The sequence below is a fragment of the Ruditapes philippinarum genome, unplaced genomic scaffold (genome assembly GCF_026571515.1).
Source record: "Ruditapes philippinarum isolate M1 unplaced genomic scaffold, ASM2657151v2 ctg2632_1_1_1_1, whole genome shotgun sequence".
NCBI lineage: Eukaryota > Metazoa > Mollusca > Bivalvia > Venerida > Veneridae > Ruditapes > Ruditapes philippinarum.
Window position 1 is genome coordinate 12,800 of NW_026865842.1, and position 25,847 is coordinate 38,646.

The 25,847-nt window shown below is 33.3% G+C and overlaps 1 protein-coding gene across 1 annotated transcript; it reads left to right on the top strand.

Moving 5' to 3' along the window:
• Positions 1–621: 621 nt before the first annotated feature.
• Positions 622–25,270, top strand: LOC132730522 (uncharacterized). The gene is made up of 19 exons (XM_060716476.1): positions 622–736; positions 4,041–4,182; positions 4,722–4,833; positions 6,609–6,694; positions 7,017–7,108; positions 13,363–13,474; positions 13,890–13,996; positions 14,228–14,354; positions 14,693–14,813; positions 15,052–15,137; positions 16,003–16,169; positions 16,757–16,816; positions 17,248–17,409; positions 18,680–18,808; positions 21,589–21,703; positions 22,094–22,253; positions 23,846–23,927; positions 24,586–24,677; positions 24,970–25,270. Exons 2-19 carry the CDS (start codon positions 4,065–4,067, stop codon positions 25,163–25,165), a joined length of 2,124 nt encoding a protein of 707 aa, XP_060572459.1. The 5' UTR covers positions 622–736; positions 4,041–4,064; the 3' UTR covers positions 25,166–25,270.
• The last annotated feature ends 577 nt before the right edge of the window (positions 25,271–25,847 follow it).

Consider the following 25,847-nt stretch of genomic DNA (forward strand, 5'->3'; position numbering starts at 1 on the left):
TCAGGGTGACACAAAAAGTCTGTATGTATTCATTTGTTTTCTTTGTGGGCAAGCATATAATAACATGTCCAAGCAAGGCACACAAACTTTGTATTGAAACATTTATTTATGGTAACGCCTCAACAGACGGTAGGCTTTAGTTGTACAATACTAATTAAAGATATGATAATGTACAATTTTCAAAGCAATGCAACACTTGTATTCAGATCGTTATTCTATAAGGTTTCCCTCCAAAACTGGACTTTTCATACAATTGTTCTAAAGTTAAGTAAAAGACTTTTACTTAAACCTTGAATTGTTGATGTGTAATTAACTCTTTAGTGGTAATTTATTTCACAAAGAGAAACTATTGTAAGGGAAGGACTTATTGTTAAATATTTTAACTTTAAGAAGACCGTACATTTAACTATGATTATGTACAGAACTAGATGGAGTTAAATACCTATTCACGTAAAGAGGGACAGAATGATATTGATTGTCGAAAATAATTATCATCTAAAAACTAATAAATAATGTCCCATTCCCTTTCACATACAAGACATGCAGCTTAGAACTTCATGCGATTTTCACATCTAACAAAAATAGTATCTTATACAACGAAGTCAATTGTGTACCGATTGTTTTACAAACTTAAGCATATCAGAGTTACTGCCCCTATATAGTACATCGCCATTTGTACAGACGTAAACACGCAAGTTGTTATCAATACTTTCATAAAATAAGGATACAAGCATCTGTAAGTAGGATTATTTGATGATATTATTGACCAAACTTTATTAATGAAATGACATTAATAGGTATTAATGTCTTGTCCTTATAGAGTTCAAAATTTTCATTTAAAATTTTACATACGAGATATATATCTACCTTAGTCTTAGCCTGTTCAGAAAGGGCACAGACGTTACAAAAGAAACCTGGATTTTTTTGTATATGTAAAGTAGAAAAACTACCTTATTTCTTTTACTTTTTTGTGGTTGCTTGAAAGTAAAAACAGTAAGCAACAGTAGTCTGTGCTTCATGTAAATTTAGACGTAAGAGAGGAAAATGTTTCTCCGTGGTACATGTACACCGGTACACGTGCTTCAAATTGGATGATAACGTTTCCCTGATAACAATATGATAATATCAATAATAAATGTTATCTGCAGTACTAATCAAGATAACTCCAAATTTATGTTGACTTTGTAAAGTCAGGTTAGAACACTGAACTCTGCTTCACTTTTTTTGAAGGACTAAGTTTCCAATTAATTAAAGTCAAATACGAGTAGCTATTACAACAATTAATTCACTTGTGAATTATCTTCCTAATCAATAGCCATCCTGCAGCATTCTTGTTCATTCTTCTTGCATATCTCAGTGAGACAAAGAAAAAAAGTAACAAATAAACTCTGAACAAAACAGCTAAAATCGTGACTTGGATTGAGACCCCGACTCTTTTCGGAAAAGAGAAAGGACGCGTGTGCCAAACATTACTATTTAAAGCTATTTTTTTTATACTTTACATATCTTAAACTGTAGCGTTAATAAGGAAGTGATTTGAATAATGTGTTTTTCTTTACAGACCTATCCTTATCTCTTTGTTGGCTCTGTTAAATTTAATATTTCCGATCAGGAAGTTTTCCATTCATTAAATAACGTTTTTGTTCGTTGTTTAAGAAGAGTGATTGTTTTGTTTTGAATTGATTTACTTAAAGGCACATTATGGCCCAATATTTTTTTTTTTTAATTTTCTCAAAACTTTTTTTTCTTATGCCACATTACAGTAAAGTTTCTAAAAAGTTAATCACAGGAATCTTTGGCTTCTGTTGCTTTTTGGAGATAATTACAATTATAGTGAGTTAGTATTTTGTATGGAAGTCAATATACATGCATGTACTTCTTTGTTGACATTTTGTTACTTTTATAACAAGTAATTTTACATTTAGCACTACTTTTTCAGGTAACAACATCTAACATCTTAAACGGTTATTTTACAGTAACAAAATTCATGTTTGCCATTTCTAAGGCATAGTGTGCCTTTAAATACTTAATTTTGAACTGGATATTTGATAAGACACGTATTCAAGATAACAACATATTAACTAGGCCATGTTTACTAAGTTATATTTCATTCAACTCTACACGGGGCTTTATCTTTATCAAACTATGTATGTGTTCTCATTCACAAATTTTAAATGTGCAACACAACCCCGTAAACAAACAGTTTACAATCGGAACTTCTCGGCTATTAGTGATAATATCATTTTAACGACAGCAACAAGAAGATAAACTTTAAGTACAAAGAATGAGCTTCCACTGTTTAAATAAGAAACAAGACTTCCATCTGCGATTATATGATTTTAAACATACATAGAGCCCGTTAGTAGGTTCAGTACTGAATCAATTGAATGAGTTGAATCATCAAGTTCAATAAATTAAGTAATAAACCTGCACTTATCACATTACCCCACCCCACCACACACCCCCACCACCCCCCCCCCCCCCCCCCCGTAAAAATAGACTTTTTAAAGTGCAAAAGAATACAGCTTCTCACATTTGCGCGTCTTTACACTATGTTTGTGTATAACGCTAAAGAAAAAAAAATAAGCAAACAAATACAAGAATAAGAATTAAACCTATACCATTAAATCCAATGCTCTCATTTAACAATATTGGCAACAAATGAACAATATATTCATGGGAATTAATATATTTATTGTATCAACCTAATATTCTTAGAAAGACTGAGACTTTGAAATGCATTTTCATAGAGACCCAACACCTAAGAATATAGTTAAGTATTCAGAATAGGCACAAAACAGAGGTCTTTCAACTTCATTAAAACGTAGTTAATGATGTGAGACGTAAATTTACTTGCGTGTTGGAGCACGTAATTTCATAAAGTTACGTTTTGCATAGCGAGTCATTTCATAGCCAGTTAAAATGTCTCGTGCATTGTACGAGAGATAACATATTTAATTAGTGACAATGACAGCGCGTTTTTTGTTTTCATTTTTTTTCCTCCAAATAAGTCATACCTTTGAAATATGATTAGTAACGTCCTTCAAAATATTTACCATTGACCTCTACACACTTTTCTAGCCTAAGAATCCATTCCGAAAAAGCATTTTTGAACTATTGTTTGGATAAACTGTTTTTACACTGGTAGAGCGCTTCTAACGGCACTACGGGTTTCGAATCGGCGACCACGAAGGCAAGATTGGATGTATGGATTGAACCCAAAGTCACAAGGAGAGGTCAGGATTATTAGCGGGATGCAGCAAATTCTCATTTCTCTGCTCCTCTAAATATGCCAAGAACCAAGACTGACCGGTGTGCATTATCATGGGGTTATTTGATCCTGCGCACCCCAGGCCTTGGGTTCTTAGTAATGTAGTTATTAACTTCAGCACTGAAAACATGGTCACGGGAAAATGACCCAGTGACACTACCGCTCTCAGGAACAGCGACACAGGCCACTATTCCATCACTGTCAATCTAAATGCCATTTAAAATGTTTCAATGCCACAGTCAAACTTCGGACTTTAGTACGTATAGAATCTACGGAAGCCATACGATACCTCCTTCACGATTACGTTTTATTACAATATAGATGAAGTCGTTTAAAGGATATATAGTTTAAGGAAATAATGTAAGCTTTATAAACATAAAATAGTTTTTTTAAAGATTTTTTTTTCTTTTCATCTTATTATAATACACTATAATTATGATCCACAAAATAGTACGCCTTCAAATCAGATAATATATCTTTCTTATTTTATCATATCATAGGTTTTATTTTCTATAATAATAAAGTGGTGTTCGTCTTCTACGTCATGTGTGTAACAATATGTGCAAAACAGAACAGGACCTCAGTTATATAACTGTTAACTTTTTCATTATAAATTATTATAAATTTTATTGGTTGTGTTCAATACAACGAAAAATTAGGATATAAAATATTGAAAGTAAATGTTTATAACATGCAGACATGCTTTTCAAATATGTCCGTCCGTATCTATTGTTACAATATATACTGTTACGTTTTTGTGTATTTTCAGCAGTGTTGTATTAGGCATAAAGACATGAGAATAAGTATATTACAACGATGTATAAAACATGGTGTATTTCATCACAAGAAGAGGCTTATCAGTTATCATCTAAATCCTAGACAATTACGTAGGCATAGCACACAATCTAATGGTAAGTGCTGTGCTCGAGCCGTATAGCGGACATATTTTCATTCATATTCTCCTTAAACCTATCGCCACTATATCTTGACTTTGATAACTTTGATATACATGCTTTGAGTTTTCTAACAGGCATTTTCCACTCTATAACATGGACTTCTTAAAGGGACCCCGCTGAGGTTTAAAAGCCTAAAAACATAACATTAGAATTTCTTACATAAATGAACTGGGGCGCTTTAAACAGAAATGTATGCACAATTAGTTAAGAAATATACTTTAAAATAAATCGAAAATCGTAGTTTTATGCTTTTCTTAGCCTAATTTGAATGATAAGCGTTTAAACGCTTTTCATTTTGGGTCATTTCTTTACAATTTGAATAATAATTCTGGAAAAACGAAGTGCGCGAATGATCTGAAAGTTTGCACAAAGATTCGTATCAAATGGTACATTTATCTGGAAAAAAATATTTTCAGTCCCATCATGTCAAAAAACCTCAGTGGAGCCCCTTCACAACCTGAAAAGTCTTTTACTTCTCTGATATTATATTTTAGATGTTCTTATTCTGTCTGAGGAGGTCGAGTCGGCAGTGCATTCTGGGAAACCGTTGGTTGCCTTGGAAACAACAATAATCACTCATGGAATGCCGTACCCGGATAACCTTAGGCAAGTTGGTTACATGCTCGAAAATATAATGTATAACATATTATCTGAAAGTTAGTACTAGAAGATTATGTATTAATTAATATATGAAAATAAGTATTAGAAGACTTATTTCTTTGAACTATTTTTTTTTTGACATTATTTGTGGCGATTTATGATTTAAACAAATGTACAGTTGAATGTAATTTTTTTAAACTTTAAATCGTGGTCCCGTGTATGGGTGCTTAAACACTTAGCACGCTAAAGAACCAAGAGAGCCTTCTGGCATTGGGGCATCTTTCTGTATCTGTAATTGCACTATCCTCCAAAATTCTAAAATGACTAATACTCATCTGGAGGACTCGCCCATATGGGTAACCGGTGGCGAGTATAAATAAACGCAAATACAAACACAAATTTAACATGGTCATGCAGGTGTCACAACATTGGTCCGGAAAAATCCCGGTATTCGGTATGCCCGGGGTCGTATATCAATTTACGTCATTGAGCAAGTCTTAATCATATTTCAAACTAAAGTTAAAATCGATAAGTTGGTCATCACATATATGATATAATTAATAAATAATTTAAGTTTTTAAGGCCACAAATTAATACAAATATCAAAAGAAGGACAGTTATTCGTTTCCCTCTATGTTAATTTGATACGATCCCGGATGCCGTGAGTTCCGGATCACAGGTGTACTGGAAAGACACGGATGAAAGAATTCCGTAGTATAATAAAGGGGGCAGGGGACCTTAAAATGAAAAATTTTGTATTTCAGTGTGGCCAGAAACATAATTCCAAATATTTCAAAATCTTTTTCACAGGCAGATAACCAGTTGCACAGCATTATTCAAGGATATATGACATACATTGAAAAAAATGATAGTTTGCATGCATTGCTCCTAAAAAAAATGACTGACAGCTATTTATGTTTACCCCTACCACCAAAAAATCACACTTAAAACATACCAATATGGGCAATCTTCGTGCAGGTGCAGCATAGGCCTACTCCAGAATCAGTCCGATTCCTTTAAAAATATCACTAACACACAGTGCAATCTATGGCATTTTCAAAAATAACCAAGTGTCAGTCATACGTTTAGATTTTTCACAAAATTTATCCAAAATTTCTCACTTGTTTGGCGCCATTTGTCAAAGCTTGATTTTTAACTTTTTCACCTCCATTCGGAGAGTCACAAATACATACAAAGCTACCAAATTGCTTAGTTTCGGGTAAAAAAAAAAGAAAAAATACTGCTCATTTCCTACACACAAACAAAAAAGAATTGCAATGACAGAGAAATTTCAGAAGTTTCCAGTACCTTCAAAACACCATGTCAGGGTTATTAAAAAATTTGATCGGGACCATGATTCGGATATGTCCCCTGTCCCCTTAAAAGAAGGTATTTCCCGTTGGCGATAATGTTAAAATATGAACATTTTGGAGTGTTATTTCGATTTACTTCAACTATATAGTGTTTTTGAGGAGGGAATTTGAAACATTAGTAAAACGACAATTATCTGTTATCTTCTGCAGGCATGCTGCTTTAAAGATAAATGTTGTGAGTAGATTAATTAAAAACAAATGACATAAATAAGTTTCACTGTTTAATTTATTGATACATGTATAAATATGCCATGATGAAGATATGTCACAGTAATTTTAAAAATAAATGTCTAATAACCATTTTTGTGACCATATTCTGATTATAAATAGCTTTACTGTGTGTGTAATCGGTGGGAGGGGTGGGGGTGAATGATAAAACGCTAAAAAAGACATTGTTTTATTATATAGTACAGCTTTAGATGTAGAAGATATAGTGAGAAAGGGTGGGGCAGTTCCAGCTACAATAGGAATACTCGACGGCCGCATACATGTTGGTATGTACATACACAAATATTACAATAGAATCACTATTGTCTGATGGTTTTACAAGTTCGATACCAAGCCTACGAACCAGATGCTCATGTTGGATATTAATTATTCGCCAGTCTCTGACATAAACACATCATGGCATTTTAAAGTAAATCTTTAGAAGTTGAAAACAAAATCACGCAAAAATAAAATTTGGAATAAGCGAATGTACAAGTATGTTATATCACAAACTGTTGATCTCGTATTTACCAGAAAGTTGAGTTTGCGGTTATATTTACTGACAATAATGTTGCATATGTAATTTATAATTAATGTCTATATATCTAGGATTGAACAAAGAACAGCTAGAATTTCTCGCCGATCCAAAAACAGCATCCGTGAAAACCTCAAGACGAGATTTGCCGTTTGTACTTTCTCAGGTAATGTGATTATAATATTGATATTTATTTTGATAAATTCATTTGTTATCACCCCAACATTATTTTTGAATCGTAGATTGATTAAAGCAAATGACACTATCCTTGAACTTTTAAATATGCATAAAGTTCATAGACGGGTTCCTGTACGAAAGGTTGCCAGTATTGTCGGTCAACTTATTTCGATGTCAGTAGTTTTAGGTCACGTGACACAGATCATGACGAGGTATTTAAGTGCGGATGTACTTACCACGAGGCACTGGGATTCATATATTCTCTTTCTCCAGAGTCTGTCGGACAATTATTATTTTGGAAGTCCAATGTCAGTTTGATAAACAGCAGAAAAAGTATATTCTGATGCCAGCTGCACGGGTTATGCAGGGTATGAAGTGGAGTTTCCCACGGTAATTGGAATTGTAAAGAATCGGGTTATTCTTCCACTTGGAGAGACCTTGAAGCTGTGTATAGGGTTTTACAGTCCTTGGCTGAAATTTTAGCTCATGAAAGAGTAAAATGGTTTTAGGATATTCAAGCGGTTGCTACAATAGTGAAAAATGGTTCTATGAAAAAAGACTTACAGGATATATAAGATTTTTCATTTTTGTTTGTAAAATTCAATTTTTCTTGAGTTAGAATGGATCCCTCGTTCGAAGAATGATAAAGCTAATTATTTATCAAAAATTGTAGATTTTGACGATTGAGGACTTGCTTCTCAAACTTTCGATTTATTGCAACATGTTTTGGTCAATTTGAGATAGACTTGTTTGCTTCCGAAAATAATGCGAAAGAAGATTGTTTTTATTCCAAATATCGGAATCCGACTTCTGCAGCCGTAGACGCATTCACAGAGTTTTGGAGCAATGATGTCGGATATTTTGTCCCACCAATATCAATAAATCATAGAGTATTGTCAAAGATGAAATTTGATAAAGCAAAAGGTGTTATTGTCGTGCCTTGCTGGAAATCAGCTGTATTTTGGCCTATTCTCTGTCAAAACGGAAATTTATACCTAGCGTTAAGGATTGGATATATTTGCCTACAAATAAACATTTTTATACTCAGGAAAGGTATTTTCGGTAATACTAAGAGGATATTTTTTCGTTTTTCGTGAAATATGGTATATATTTTTACGAAACATGATAAAATGCCACATATTTTCACGAGCCGGGACGGCAAGTGAAAATATGTGGCATTTTATCATGTTGAGTGAAATATATACCATATTTCACGAAAAACGAAAAAATAACCTTTTTATTTAATTTCATTATCAAAGAAAAATTGTTAAAAACCCCCTTGCTTGCTGCAATTGTACAGCGCGCTGTAATATATTATTTACAGATGCGTGTTTTGCACGCGATATTTGGCGTCACGTAAAAATTCTTTAAACGTCTGTACAGCGTTAATTACTGAATTAAATATATTGGTGTTCGGAATTATTTTCTTTGTTAGACCATTTTCTATCATTCTAGATAGTTTTCACAACAAAATTCAACAGAAAGTTGTTTGGTATTTATCCAATTTATCCAACAAAATGGCGAAAGAAGTCCCTTGAAATAAATATGAGTTTTGACTCCGCCCACTTTCATATTTATATTTTATATTTATATTTCATATTTATTTTTTAAAAATATGAAATATATTTGACTGATATAGCACCATATTTCATGGGTAAAATTAAATAAAGATTTAAAATTCCGAGTGATAGCTATATTTATTGATTTTTCAAAGGGAGATTAATCGTATTACTTATATCAGTATTTTACTTTAGAGTTGTCCCCCTTATAGTAATAGTGAAAAGGCAGTATTGCCAGGAATAGACAGAATTGTCAGATACGATAAAATGAATTTATCAGTTACAAAACTGAATTGATTGATAAAATGTACAGTTAAATTGATTTTATAGTGATAATTTGTAAATTTACATTTCAAGCATACTTACTATATATAATTGTTTTCTTTTATTATACGTTTATTTTCACAGACGCTTAAAGTTGAAATAGATGCATTACCCGAAGTTTTGGCAGGAAAGGTGGACCTACTTCCGGCTCTATTACACAAGTCGAGGGCTGATAGCACAAGTCGGAAATATGAGAACATTTTTTCTCGTTGGGAGAAATGGGCGAAGTGTAATGGGTTAGGGAGTGGGGATATCCTTCTTGCTAAGGCTTTTTCTTTCGCAATTTATTTGGCAGTACTCACACCGTATTACCGGCGGCCAGTGATGGCAGATCACTGCAGTGATGGCAGAATATCTGAAAATTACCGATCGGTACAGGTAGGTTATAAATTTGGTTGGTTTAAATTATATTACACAAATACGGCCCATATCATTGCTTAAAACTATTGTCCATTGAATGGAGATACTGTAAGGTAATTTTGGACTCGTTTTTTCCTGTTTTAAGACTATTTTGAGCAGGTTAAAAGTGAAAGCCTTAGAAAAAATCCGTGAAAATGTCTGTTTTCTTATTTTCAAAATATCTCAAGTTTTTAAGTAAATGGCAGGATTTCCTGTTATCAATATAGACGTTCATCCATTGGGGTCACGCAAGCCAAATATCTACCCCGTGAGTCTTTTTTCTTGAAAGTTTTACAGACGCGCTCAATCTTGTCCGGTCGAAGAAAAAATGCTGCCGTTGTAGGGCAGATACATATTATAAATGCTTGCCGTTCGATGGCAGAAATACCACGAAAGTGGCTAACATTCTGACAGAAAATCAAGTTCAATTTTTATCAATTCCTTTTTTTCTTCTGCGTTCCTTTTTAGTCAGAATGGGACGTTTAAACTATCATTTCTAATATTTTCTCAAAGATAGAAAAGTTATTAATGCGGTGTGTGCATCGAAAAAAGATTTTTAGCAACATGCAGTTACAATACAAAAAGTGATGATTTAGTACGACAAAATTTCACTATAAATAGAGAAATGAACATGAAAAACTTCATTTTTCTATATTCATGCATGTGTGCTTGATCTGTTCATATGAAATGAAAGGTCAAAAAAGAGTTAAAGAATATAACAAATAAAAAAATTCTAGTTTTTTTCCTATAAACACAGGATTTATTTTCATCTTGTGATATGAATCATCGAAAGGTTCATCTTTATAAGTTGTCATTGTTACAACTAATATGAATGGAAAAATATATAGTAAAATGGGAGCACATGATGTTAGAACTGTTGTTAATAGTTTAGCATAGTAAATGTAAATTCAAAGGCACAACTACAACGCTATTACAAACATGAAAATTTAAAGAAATGAATCCCACGTTGTCGTGTTTTCAAGAACTTGATAATATAGGAAAATATTTGAACTGTCAATAAATATTATCTTTTCCATTTTACATAAACATACATTGTTTTATGATACACTTGATGCCAGTTGGCGAGGTTTAATAGTCTCCCCTTTTATTACATCAATTTAATAATTTATAATCTGCGCCGATTAAGTAAATTTTCAGCCTTTATTTGTCATAAAGCGATGAACATTATTACCTCGAGAAATAATGTCATATGCTAGCAAATGAATATCCACTTACAGAAGTTACTTGCTGTAATATGCAATTGGCGTTTATGTCTTTAAAAAGGGAGTGCGCTGCTAAACTTAAGATACATATAGTTTTTGTATGCATGTAACTGACTACACAACGGATCAAGCACACATGCATGAATATAGAAAAATGAAGTTTTTCATGTTCATTTCTCTATTTATAGTGAAATTTTGTCGTACTAAATCATAACTTTTTGTATTGTAACTGCATGTTGCTAAAAAGCTTTTTTTCGATGCACATACCGCATTAATGAAAAAAATCAAAAAATCTACAAAACAGCAATTTTTCTTCAAAATTATATGTGAGGCCATGTTTTAACATGGAAAAACGCGTTTTTGGGTAATTTCGTTTTTTTTTTCCATCATTTTCTGTTAACCCATTTCCAGATATATTACGCCTTTCTACGCCTTTTTTCACCCCCCCCCTCCTTTTTTTGCTTTCTCAAATGGTGAAAAAAATGCCTTATTTAGGCCCCCAAACACTTGTTCTTGTTTGATAAATGTTGTTTAAAAAATTGACCACTTTTTTCGGCGCCCCCCACCCCCATCCAAAAGATACATCAGGGGTTGCCAGAAGGGGGATGTGCCCCCTTCTGTTTGGGGGTTTTTGAAGGGGGGCTGAGTCCCCTCATCGCCAAGAAAATTTGGACTTTGTGGGAGGCTAAAAATGGCCCCAGGTCGATCATAAGGTAACGTGTAACCAATGCTGAAAAGCCTTTGACTCTATCTCAATCCATTGAGAAGTGGCAGCACTTTTGAAATTCAATTTTGATGGAAAAAAAATCAAACGCAAAATAGTGATTTTTGGCAATTTTGAGATGTCCCCTAGTTGCTATGGTAACAGGAAATTTCAGACTGAACATGTGTTACAAAGGCAATGGTGTCCAGTCAACATTTGTGCCAAGTTTGATTAGTATTGAAGCAGTTTTTATAGTTTTATAGCAACTTGAACTTGTAACGGGAGACCTTTCAATGAAAACAGCCATTTTTCACAAGATGCTCATGGGGTAATGGGTTATTAACTTTTCTATCTTGAGAAAATATTAGAAATGATAGTTTAACGTCTCAATTCTGACTAAAAGGACGCAAAGAAAAGAGGAATTGATAAAAGATTGAACTTGATATTCTGTCAGAATGTTGCCACTTTCATGGTATTTCTGCCATCGACGGCAGCATTTATAATATGTATCTGCCTACAACGGCAGCATTTTTTCTTCGACCGGACAAGATTGAGCGTCTGTAAAACTTTCAAGAAAAGACTCACGGGGTAGATATTTGGCTTGCGTGACCCCAATGGATGAACGTCTATATTGATAACAGGAAATCCTGCCATTTACTTAAAACTTGAGATATTTTGAACAGAAAACAGACATTTTCACGGATTTTTCTAAGGCTTTCACTTTTAACCTGCTCAAAATAGTCTTAAAACAGGAAAAAACGAGTCCAAAATTACCTTACAGTATCTCCATTCAATGGACAATAGTTTTATAGCAATGAAATGAGCCGTATTTGTGTAATATAATTAAACCAACCTATAACCTACCTGTGTCGATCGGTAATTTTCAGATATCTGCCATCACTGCAGTGATCTGCCATCACTGCCGCCGGTAATACGGTGTGGTACTGCTCACACTCTTTAAGGTCAGGTGGTGCTACTGTCGCTGCTAATAAAGGAGTAAAAGACAGGTTATTTAAACGGCATGGTCGCTTGCTTAACGACAGTGCAAAAGATGGATATGTAAAAGACGATTTAAATGAGCGTTTATCTGTATCTTTATCTTTGGGATTGTGAATTTTGAAAAAAACAGTAAATCTCAGTAACTGTTGATATGATGCAATATCTGTGTTATATTTGTATACATGTATAATGATTGATATTGTTCATTGAAATAGTTTTCGTTCATATTCTATCATTCTGTTGTTTGTTTGAATTTTTATTATTATTATTTTAATAATAATATTATAGTCACATTTTCCCGTTTTTTAAATTTCATCGGTTACCCAAATGCTTCGGTTACATATTACTATTTGAAATTGAAAGTTAGACTTAGTTGTGTTTTTATTTGTTTAATGTGACGTAGTAGGTTGAGGGAAACACTATTTTATATGATGTAAATTATACGATGGGCATATTTTGAATAGTGGCAACAACTGTGTTTATTCATGATTTGCACGTGAAAGTACATGTATAATATACCATTGGAACAATTATTGATTTTTTTCTAACCAACCGATTTGCACGTGCAATTTAATTTAAGAAGGTAATTTAAATACATGTGGTTTTGTATGCTGGTTGTAAACATGGCTGAGTTGAATTGTGATTTGAGAGAGGAACAAAGAGCTTATTGAAAAATTCGTGGGTTATAGGGTAATGCGCGTAAGAAATAAACACGGAGCTAGATTTAGTTTAACTTTTGGTTAAATCCATACATCAGATCTTGCCTTTCGCGGTCGCTGGTTCGAAACCCGTAGTGCCGTCGGAAGCGCTCTCTACCACTGTATAATAATTTTACCCAAATAACAGTTCAAAATCAAAAATGCTTTTTCAAAATGGATTTTGAGGCTGGAAAAGTGTGTAGAGGTCCATGGTGAATATTTTGATAACGGTAATGATCATTTTTCACAGATATGACTTGTTTGTAAAAACGCCCTACCATTGTGTGCCCCTCGTATAATCATTCCTCTTGAATATTTATCGTCTGCTATTTTTGCAGGAATTAAATGGCGGGACAACAGTTTCGGGGACGATGGTTGTGGCGAATATGGCCGGAATACCAATATTTGTTACTGGAGGTATTGGCGGGGTACATCGAGGGGCGGAGTCAAGTGAGTGCTAATAATGACTTGTTATATAATAATAATAATAATAATAATAATAATAATAATAATAATAATAATCATTATCATTATCATAATAATAATGATAATAATAATAATAATGTTTTACAGATAGTAAGGAGCAGTGTAAAAGCAAAGTGTAAAATAGATGTATATTTCTGTATTTCATTGGATACATTTCTCTCGGCAATATAGAGTTAAACCGGGTACAGTACCATATCGAGTGAATTTTCCTAACTACTAAATATGGAGTAATACCGGGAAAAAATGACAAAACTATATCATCAGTTTTACAGCTTTGTCAGTTTGGATGACATCTGAATGTCAAAATCCTAGTTTCTTAAATATTTCATATTTTGTACTAGATACTTCTATTGTTAGTCCATCTCTGGTGTTTGTACAGGTATGGACATCAGCGCTGACCTAACAGAGTTGGCAAGGACACCAGTAACTGTTATATCTGCCGGGATCAAGTCTATACTAGATATTGGACGAACCCTAGAGTACTTAGTAAGTTGTAATAAGTACATAAACTTCTTTTCAATAGGTTTAGATGGTTTTAAATTTGCTTTTCTGCCGAAAAAATACATCTTTTGAAATTGATGAACAAAGCTGATAAATAGTTGTACCAAAATGAGCTATTGGGATATTTGAACGTCATTTTAGATAAAGATATATGTGTATATCTGTATTCATCATCTCATGTTTTGAAATCATAAATAAATGCTTATTTTATCTCAGGAAACTGAGGGGGTTTGTGTTTCTGCCTTCGGTACATCACGTGACTTTCCAGCATTCTTCACTAGGACCAGCGGATATACAGCCCCATATAACTGCAAGACAGCTCATGAAGCAGCCGAAATGATTTGTAAGTTATTACTTCAACTATAGTGTAAAAGTAATAAAGCAGATATTGTGCGTCCGCGTAACCAATTATGTACTATTGTCCGTTCCCGTAACCAATTATTTAATATTGTCCGTACGCGTCACCAATTATTTACATTAATAGATCTTATGAAAAATTAGTAGTACTACTAGAAGCAGGAAGGCGTGAGGGAATCTGAAGTACTAACCACGCGCCCGCTACATGTAAATTGTCGTCACATTGTTCATATATACTTTTATAATTTTTATCATCATTTACTAAAACATGTTTATGATTTCTTAATTTTTACAAACATTTTATCCTCATTCGTTTTGTTTCAGACGCTAGAGAACGAATAGAGTTACAGACTGGTACTCTAATTGCTGTACCGATACCGGAAGTGTATGATGTCCTGGGACAAGAAATAGAAACTGTGATACAGTCTGTTATTAAAGAAGCGGTGTATGTTTTTTTCATTCCATAGATAACAAACTAGATTTTCAACATTCATACAAAGCCTCAGGAAGCTAAATATCTCACACTAACTTGTATGAGAAAAAAATGTTTGAACTTTCTATAAGTAAATGATACAGAGCAAATTTCTAAAACCGTAGGTTAACGTTAATAGGATTTTCTCCCTTTCCTTTTTGCTGATGTTTTTTTTTCCTTTTGCACATGTCCGTATTTCTTATTATTTCAGAACAAAGAATATTCAGGGAAAAGAGATAACGCCATTCATTTTACAACGAGTAAATGAACTAACACATGGACAGTCATTAAAAGCTAGTATCCTTTTTAAATATCTTGATTCTCCTGACCTATGTTCTGTCTAGAATTTTGATTGTTGGAGATTCAATAAAAGTGGTTAGATGTTGAATGAGTAACACAAGACTTATGCTAATATACTTAGTCTTAAGATTTTAGATGTATAAATGACACTTTTTTAAAAGACGTTTATAACTTTATATTATTAAACTTTACTATAAGAAAATAATAATCTGACAAAATGAAATGAAGAAAAAAAAACAAAAAATTAAAGAAAAAAAATGCATCTACTGGGGTTTGAACCCATGCCCTATCGAAACTCAGTCTCTTCAGAAAGGAGATACTGCATTATATTAGCAAAAAGCAAGGTAAAACAGAAAAAGGCAACTCTAATGCATAATAATTATTTGTGTTTGAATTTGCAAGACCTTACATTGAATCCACTTATCTACTTGATTTATCTTAATTGTCAAATTAAAATCAATGTACATGTTTTATACATTGGTGTATACATGCAGACAATTTCTGCACATGCGGTCATAAAAGTTATGAAAATACAAATGACTTGAAATTAAGATAGATGTGAGATGATATTGACAGTATGGTGACTCTGAAGTGAAAGCTTCCCCCCCCCCCCCCGGCCGATAGATAAATAGATGGAATAGCAGCCCAATGACTATGTATAAAACAGTTTAGTCGGTGCACTACCGAATGCATAAGAACATACAGAATTTATTTACACTTTGAATATTTGATTTACGTCTATTCCACATTTCGTCTTCGATAAAATTGACGTCACTATTAGGAAGATGACGTCACTCTAGCTGTAAGATGAATCACTTCAACGATCATCCTATGTTATATAAATTCTTAACAAATATCACAGATATTGAACTGATAAAAAACAATGCTGCAGTTGGCACTGAGATATCTGTAGAACTGAATAAACTCCAACATACAGACAGACAAACAACAACAACAAAGTCTTCATCTAAACAAACCGTACAAGTGGAAAGAGGGCAAAGATTTATACCACCGAAAAATAAACAAGTTGTAAGTTTTTTGTGCGTTGGTCTTCTTACTTAGAATATTCAACTTAAGGCATAGGGCTCGATTTAGTCTCATATTTTTAAGTGGGCGCAAAAATAAAATGTAAGAAATATTCCTAAATTTTATAACTGCATTGTTATCTATGAGAATCATTTTTAGCTCGCCTTTTTCGAAGAAAAAATTAAGCTATTGTGATGGCTGCAGCGTCATGGTCGTGGAAAAAACCTTAATTATTCAAAAAAATAAGTTATCGATATAAAACATGGAATGCTTGCATATCTTGTAAGACAAAGGGGCTTAATTCTGAAAGCTATACTTTTGGAGTTATGCCCCTTTCTACTTAGATTTATTTGTGAAAAGTGATTATTTGAACAGACAAGCGATGTTTTAACTTTACATTTCTATCTAAAGTAGTTATCTTAACAGGAGAGCATTAACACCGCATGCGGTTCTCTTGCACGTAATTACATGTATTTAGAAAAAAATGTGTTGTGTTCAATTGTTTTTAATTTCTCTTTGTTTCTCGATCTTTTTCGTCATGCATAATTTTCCAGTAAAAAAGAATCATGCAATTTATATTCCTGTTCTAGTGTGTAGTGGGCGGATCTATTGTGGACTTTACAGCAAGAATGTCATCTGCAGATTTCAAAGTAAATGAATTTCTTATAGATTTACATGTGTATATATCGTAGTTTAAACTAATTTTAAGGTTGCTTGACGTGCCATTTTCTTATTTGGCAGGTACTGGAAAACGACCGTAATATTCAAACTCTTAATAATTAGCCGGCATTATACTTCTTATGATAATGGAATTAATTGTTCTTTTGGCATCACATAGCGCAGCCAAGAAATGTGTTGAAAATTTTGGCAAATAGAAAGCCATGATTTAAAAAGCAATGTAAATAAATGCTCTGTAATTATCTAGCTTTAATTGTGTTTTAATTGTGCTATGACGAAATTCAATACTTTTTGGCCAGTCACATTATTAAAATGTGTATAATATTCATGTATTTAAAACTTTCTTTGTGTGTAAATTGTTTTTATTAAAATCGCACGAGTTTTTTTTTGTACCATTTTTCAGATGAATGGCGGAACATATCCTGGTCACGTGACACAGTCATTCGGTGGCGTGGGTCGTAATATAGCTGATGGTTTAACAAGACTTGGTGTTGATACCTTGTTTATCTCTGCTATAGGAAATGATTCTCACAGAACAGCGTATGAAGCACACTGTAGTCACATGGTTAGTTAAATTTGAACATTGTAGCTAAAATTGCACCATGTAGACACATGGTTAGTTAAATTTGAACATTGTAGTTAAAATTGCACCATGTAGCCACATGGTTAGTTAAATTTGAACATTGTAGTTAAAATTGCACCATGTAGACACATGGTTAGTTAAATTTGAACAATGTAGTCACATGGTTAGTTATATATGAACACTGTTGTCACATGGTTAGTTAAATTTGAACACTGAAGATACATGGCTAGTTAAATTTGAACATTGTAGGCACATGGTTAGTTAAATTTGTAACACTGTAGTGACATGTTTAGTTAAATTTGTAACACTGTAGTGACATGGTTAGTTAAAATTTGAACACTGTAGTCACATGGTTAGTTAAATTTGTAACACTGTAGTGACATGGTTAGTTAAAATTTGTAACACTGTATTGACATGGTTAGTTTAATTTGAACACTGTAGTCACATGGTTAGTTAAATTTGAACATTGTAGTCACATGGTTAGTTAAATTTGATAACTTTAGTCATATGGTTAGTTAAATTTGAACACTGTAGTGACATGGTTAGTTAAATTTGTAACACTGTATTGACATGGTTAGTTTAATTTGAACATTGTAGTGACATGGTTAGTTAAATTTGATAACTTTAGTCACATGGTTAGTTAAATTTGAACACTGTAGTCACATGGTTAGTTAAATTTGAACATTGTAGTCACATGGTTAGTTAAATTTGAACACTGTAGTCACATGGTTAGTTAAATTTGAACACTGTAGTCACATGGTTAGTTAAATTTGCGCGCTGTAGTCACATGGTTATTTAAATTTGAACACTGTAGTCACATGGTTAGTTAAATTTGAACACTGTAGCCACATGGTTTGTTAAACGAGCATACAATACTGATAATGTCAGCTTATTACAGGAGGTGATAATACAGTATGTTTATACCTTATCATTGCTTACCAGCTCTGCTGTTCCACTTTAAGTTAAAAGTCTGAATTTTATTATTAAAAGTATAATTTTTATTATCATATTTTGCATAACAAATGGCTATGGCAAAAGGCAAAGATAATTATCATAATTTCTGCCTCACTCATAGTGAAAAACATTTTCAAGAAACAGATGATCATAAATATAAATAATTTTCTATTTAAGTATTCTCCTCTTTTAGTATATAAACATATATTCTGTATATTGTGTGTATTTTAATGTATATGTACTTTTGACAGCTATTATACCTACAATGTATTTATATTATATACAATGTTTAACACAGAACCTTGATGCGGTGACTAGGCTACCTAATCAGAGTACAGCCACATATTGTGCTATGTTAAAAGAAAATGGTGAACTTATGTTTGGTATTGGAGATATGGACATACACGCAGAGATTACACCACAATATGTATGTAGTGGTGCTTATATTTTTATTTATCTTAACCATGTTTTTCACTATTTCTATGTCACTTATAAAATTGAGCAAATATTGGTTTATACAGAATTTATTTTAGTTCGATTGTGTAGGAAGCTATAAACTTATAGACAAACTTTAGAATCCGTTCTTGGAACCAACCAGTACTGAGCAATTAGTGTAAAGTTTCTTGCTCAAGGAAACAACGACTTGCCCCTGACGGGGCATCTATTAAAGGCCCATTATGCCTCAGAAATGCTATCATATTTATTTTATTTCTCAAAAAGTTGCTATATTTTGTACCTTGTTGCAGTTTCCAAAAAAAATACTCATTTGCCATTGACATGAACTATCTTTGCTTCTATTAGAGATTTACAGCTTGTACGGAAAACGATAGCCGGAGACGAACAACGGTTATAATATTCGGGGGTTATCTCAAAATATTTATCATTCAATTAAATACAGTAAGTGCTATAACCTTTTTATGGCAAGGAAGATAAGTACAAAATTAATATATACAATTGTTTATATATTCATACATTAGAAATTGGCCTGTAACGTTTAATCTCTGCTATAGCGTGTTCAAGACATACACAGTATTTTACTATTCTGTTAATTTTTAGGCACTTTCTCCTTTTAGGCCCCTATTTACGGCGTATTTGAGCTGACGTGTATGGTGTCATAATATGTGCATAAGTCGGATAAATTTTATCGACAAGTTCAACGCACTCTTGTGAAAATGGTAAATAAGTGCCGATCTCAGGTAACAGTAATACTGCTGGGCATCGTTATAGTGACCAGGATACCAACTTCGTATTTATCTTTTATTCGATGTCCCGAAAAGAACTGTTTTTGTGTTTCATTCATGCATAGGGCTACTGATTCCATAAGAAGTTCCATCAATTGCTATCACGGCTATTGGACCGCCTCCGTGGTCGAGGGGTTAGAGTCGATGACTTCTAATCCAGTTACCTCTCTGGCGTGGGTTCGATCCCCGGGAGATGCTTTGGTAGTTTAGCGCGGAGGAAGGTAGTCTAGTACTGGTGTAACTCTCCAGGAACGATGGTTAGGAAACTACCCGCCTATATGACTGAAATACTGTTGAAAAGGGCGTAAAATGAAACAAACAAACAAACAATCACGGCTATTGAAATACTGTTCCAGATGCCTCTCATGGATAACCACTCATGAACCTGTGGCAAAACGACAACTATTTTTGACGTAGCATTGTTGCACTTTCACTGAAATGTTGAACAATGACGAAAGCAATCAAAGCATCATAAACTTCTGGTATGTTCGAAACCACATAAGCATTAAAGAAGTCTGTTTCTTGCAAAAGATTTAAGAGGCTTGTATGATGAAATACGAATAGATTCTAACAGATCTAAAAAATGTCTCAGGAGTTTCACAGGTCACTTGAAAGAGATAAAAGAAAACACATTTCTGCCACTTAAAATGTCTTGCCCTTTCCTATTTTTGTTTTGGGTCCTTCTGGGCTCCTTGTCACTAACCCTTGATACTGGGCCGGGTGGGGGCTGCGTTCATTGAACGCCGCCTTTCCTTGTTGATCTTGTTTATCATATTTTAAACGATTCCAAAAAATATATTACTTATTTTAAGTATCGGGTTAGGTGGTGCTCGAATGAGTTCTAAAATCATGCAAATAAGTCCAAAGAAATTGGTGATGTCGGAGGAGCCTTAACCAAAGCCGGTAAAATGTTACTTATTGCTTTGATTGGTTCGTTGTCCATTGTTACCTAAAATAAGACACATGCATGCCTGGAATTTTTTTTATATTCATTTTGATGTGACATGAAAAATTGTGTTGAAATAAGTTCAGCCATACTTCATAAAGTACTATAATTATCTTTTTGTACCGTCTTATTGCACAATTTGTTGTTCATATAAAGGGTAATTTCCCACATGGAGTTCGCATGGGCAATGTAACACTAATGGTTGTCGATAATATTATATCAAATGTAAATTGGAAGGTGAAAAAAAGACACAACAAAACTTTAAATCTGTAATTTTCACACTATAATTCTGCTTCTCTAATCGGTTAACCCTTTTGCCTTTTGTTACCTTGTTACATACAAATATGCGCATTAAACGTCTTTTAATATCATGCGTTTAGTTTCGGTCATCCTGTACAGGAGTTGCATTAGATGCTATTTCCCACCATCATCAGAATGCCGGGATCGACACGAGAGAACAGGAGGCCAGTCAAGTAGTAGGTCAGTCACATCAGGATAATAAACCAGGAACAGCTGATTTAAGGGAAAACATTGCTAATGGACTTTCACCCCTACGTACACAGAAACAGAGAAGAAAAACGAGGCTGCTTGCTGACATTATTTGGGAAAATCAATTATTTTACAACGATTTTATTAAACACAAAGTTCCAATATTGCTTCACCAGCTTGATGTCGAGAAATCTTCTGATGGATCAAATTAGATATTCAGAAAACACATATGAACGGCATTTTGTAATAGAAATAAATGCAATTATTATATTATGCTTGACCTTCTGTTTTCTTAAAAAAGAAATCATTTTGAAACGCCCCCTTAAAAAATTAGCCGTCTCCGTCTTCGTCTATTGGTATCGGCTCAAGCTAAAAATCTCTAATATGTTCTAGTTTTAATGTTCTAGGTCTCTCCCCGCGTAAACGTTTTACTATATTAGTTGGTTCGGTATTGTATTAAAAAAATATGTATAGCTTTTTAAGAATTTATGAATATTTATAAATGGACATATTTACCGTTATTTGTTACAGATATCACAATTTGAAGATAAAATAAAGACATCATCTTTAGTTTGTATTGATGGAAATATATCTGTAGATTCCATAGAGTATGTGTGTTTATTGTGTGCTCGAAATAGTATACCAGGTAAGAACATAGGGTTCTTGTTATTCAAGTAAAATCTTTTAATATTAGCACTACTGGCAAGCCATTTTTAAAGGCACATTATGTTTAAGAAACGAGTTTTTTCCCTTCTTCGGAAAAGGCATACATCAGTTTTATAACATACAACACATGGTTTTAGAGCTTTTTATGTGCTTTTCAATTATACACTAGGTCCAAATGTAAAATCATTTGTTAAAAAAGTTCCAAAATGTTAACAAAGTAGTATTTTGACTTCCGTACAAAAATACTTAATCACTATAAATAATTGCAAAATTTTCGAAGACACTGGCGTTGTTATCATTTGCTTATATACGTTTTTTACTTGACATTTAAAATAGGAAAAACTAACAAATATGATGATTTCATTTTCAGTGCTGTTTGAACCAACTGATATTAACAAAGCAACCAAGCCATTTTTGAAATTACACGACCGTCCTATCACTTACGCATCTCCGAATTTCAATGAATTAAAAATGATGGCCTCTTATTTTTTGTCACGTGACTTGGATGTGACAGGTATTTATCTGCCATTGTTTATTTCAAGTTAATTTTTTTAACTGGGGCTGTGAATCGGGCGGCCCGGGTTCGATTCCCGAAAGGCGCAGGTCCCTTTCGTTGTGATTGATCATGCAATTTTTTCTACGGTCATTCGCACCGTACCTCTGCTCTGGCATGTACAGACGTTACAGTTCCTTGCGAAAGTGAAGGCAACTAGTACTGGTAAACTGCTTAGCAGTCTGTCCAGGAGCGATGCGGTGGGTGAACTATACTCTGATAAATTCAATGTGGCCTTACTGTCATGATCCGGAGTGAAAACTTCCACCACCAACAACAACAAGATAACTGATAATAAAGACACGACTACACATTTTTTGTTGTAGAAGTTTTATACTATCTGATAGCCGTGAGTTATCAAAATATTAAAGGAACTCCACCGAGGTCAGAAAGCCTTAAACATAAAATTCGGATTTCTTCCATAGGGTCACTTAAAACAGAAAGATATACAATTACAAATAATACTCCGAATTAAGTTGATAATCGTATGTTATGCCATTTTTAGCCAAATTTGAATGAAAGCGTTGTAACGCTTCTCAATTTTGGGTCATTTTTCACAATTAAAATAATTATTCTAGGAAAAAAAAAACGAGTGAGCGAATTACCTGACAAGTTTGGTACAGAGTCTACAGACCTGCATTAAATGAAACATCTCGAAAAATTATTTCTAGTCCCTCATTTTAAATAACCTCACTGGAGTCCCTTTAAGATACCGATTGTTGGAGGATACCAAATGGTTGTAGGGTCATTATATCTAGATTATTCCTGTTTATATTATCGGGTGGTGGTAAGAAACGTTGGGTATGTCACTAATTGTGGTAGGATACCATTTGTGTTACGAGACCACTTGTCTTAACCCATTACTCGATATATACGCCTTTTAACGCCTTTTTCACCCCCCCCCCAGCACTTTGAAGTCAAATATTGATGGGGAAAAAAAAACAACACAAAATAGTGATTATTGGCAATTTTGAGATGTCACCTCGTTGCCATAGTAACAGGAAATTTAAACCTGAGCATGTTGTTGCAAAGGCAATGGTCCAGTCAACATTTGTGCCAAGTTTGAATAGTATTGAAGCAGTTTTTATAGTTTTATAGCAATTTGAACTTGTAACGGGAGACTTTTCAATGAAAACAGCCATTTTTAACAAAATGCTCATGAAGAAATGGGTTAAGCGAGTGTGGATCGTTTACTGTAAATTATAATGCGTGATACAGACAGAAACGTGCAAGGAAACGTTCTATATATATGTATGAACATCATTTGTAGTATGATAATTTTAAAAGAAAGATAAATTATGCGACCGGGACATTTAATATAATATTTATACCTTGGAAAGGCTTTGAATAGTGCACGTTGTAATTGTGACCCGCGGCCTTTGCAACCCTGTAAAATAGCGCAGTCAGGGCTTCGCCTCTGACAAGGGTCATGCCAAGCTGCATTAGGTTCATGATAAATGGCAACGGTGAGATTTAATACGTGTATATACATGTAATCAGTATGCTCTAATGAAAGTATATATCTATTTCGTTAAAGGTTAGTTTAATGACTTTTAATCTGAATTACAGCAAATACACAGTGGGACAACATTACTCCCCACTGTTTCCTTTTACGGGGACCCGCCTGTTGGAACGCTCGGGGAAAAATGGCGTAAATTTTTTTTCGTCATTTGGGGCACGCCCCGATAAATTTTTCCCGGTTTAAAAAGGGGGGTTTTCAAAACAGGTTTTAAATTTTTATGTTTTGTTTCATTTATTTTTTTTTTAAAAAATAAATCACAAAAATTTTAAAAAGTTTACAAAATTTTTCAAGTTTTAAAACAAGTGTACATACAAAAGGGTTGCGCTAAAAGTTCTGACATGACCGTAGGCGCTTGAACCCTGAAAAATAATTGTCTTTACATATATATAACTATTCAAATCACGTTTTTAAAATATTTGTAATTATGTAGTTAAATTTTCATGTTTTAATTTAACATAAACGATCTAACTTTGCAAGTAAATATTAAGCATCAATTTTACATTTGTGCGGCAATATTCGAACTAAATATAATAATTCTCTTTCTTAGACAGAGATTGAATAATTAAGTTTAGAAATTAAATGTGTACTATAGGAGACAAAAAAAATATTTAAAAAAAGAGAGCGAAGATGAAAATGTGTGTTATGCAAATGTACATGTTTAAGATATTACAACAAATAATTTGAAAACTTACACATTTAAATAATCAGTATTTTATATGTCTTATGGTTAATAGAATTATCTATCAGATATCAGTGTTTAGTACATCATGTATAATTTACATTACAGGTCCAGGGTGACGTCATAATGGACCATTATCCTGCTACTTCCGGTGACCAGCAACACACTGATATTGTCAGCGTTTCCGGCGCTGGCGACTGGTAAGCATAATAAGTCATACTGTAATTTGTTATTACCCACTTTCAGTCTTTATATACTTACAACAGTTAGTGTTCATTGTTGAATGTTATGTAAGCGTTGTGCACTTCCTTTTAGTACAACAATACATTTTTAGGTTTTTCGTGATTGTCGGTCCATCACTGTTCTGTAAATTCTAATATCAATATTTCTAAGGGGGGTCCTAAATTAAGGTATAATTTCCTTGGTTTTGGTGGACATGCAAAACGTGTGCTGTATTTTACTAAAAAATCCTATATTGTTTTTAACTTTCAGTTTAGTTGCAGCATTTGTAGCGAAGTTACTGGACGGTGAGGATATGGACTATTGTATAAGAGCTGGTCTACTCGCTGGTCAGGTGTCCCTTAAATCAAGTCAGGCGGTACCCTCTACACTAACACCGGACGTTATGTCGAGGGAAATGATCAATCAACAAATGAATGTTAGACCTCGGAGTTTGACCTTTTGTTAAAATAAATAAATAAACATATTCAAAATATCTTAATTAATCAGAGAAAAAAATGGTGTGTACATTGCAAATGTCAGCAGTGTGTTGATGATTAAAGAATGAAATATATTGTTTGTCTTGGTGTTTTAAAAACACAATGTTCAAATTAGAGATCAATTGTAAAGTTGCCAGTATTTTGCATCATTCTTTAAAACGCCCTATTTTTTATACACAGGCTTTAATAACACAGAACAAAGTTGTCAGTTATTGATATTATCGAAGATGGTCGCGCTCGACTTTTTTTCAAATATCAAAAATACTGACTAATACTAATATATTTATAGAATTTCTCATTGTATGTTGGTTCAAATTTCGTAACACTTGCTGCAAACTGGTGGTCAGTGTTTATTATACATGTACAACAAATGTCTCTGACAAAGTCTTTCACAATTATAAATTTTACTTTTATTCAAAAAACTTTCTTTGACTTGATTTCCGTCCTTTATTGTAATTATATTCCTCTTAATTTACGTTTCGGGCAACATGTATTTCTAAAACTTAAAACGGTATGCGAGTCCGTATTTTGTTTTAAGTCACGCGACTATAATGTCATTTTGGGTAACCATAGTTAAGTTATGTATACATATATAGTTGTTTTCGAATTATATATTGTTCAAGTAAATTTTCATACACACTGTTCTTCAAA

What these genes read in the sequence shown, in the direction of transcription:
- LOC132730522 (XM_060716476.1), top strand. Translation starts at nt 4,065, where the DNA reads ATGAGAATAAGTATATTACAACGATGTATAAAACATGGTGTATTTCAT. An exon ending in CCGTACCCGGATAACCTTAG is followed by an intron (nt 4,834 to 6,608) that starts GCAAGTTGGTTA and finishes TTTATTATATAG; the next exon opens with TACAGCTTTAGATGTAGAAG. An exon ending in TGAAGCAGCCGAAATGATTT is followed by an intron (nt 14,355 to 14,692) that starts GTAAGTTATTAC and finishes GTTTTGTTTCAG; the next exon opens with ACGCTAGAGAACGAATAGAG.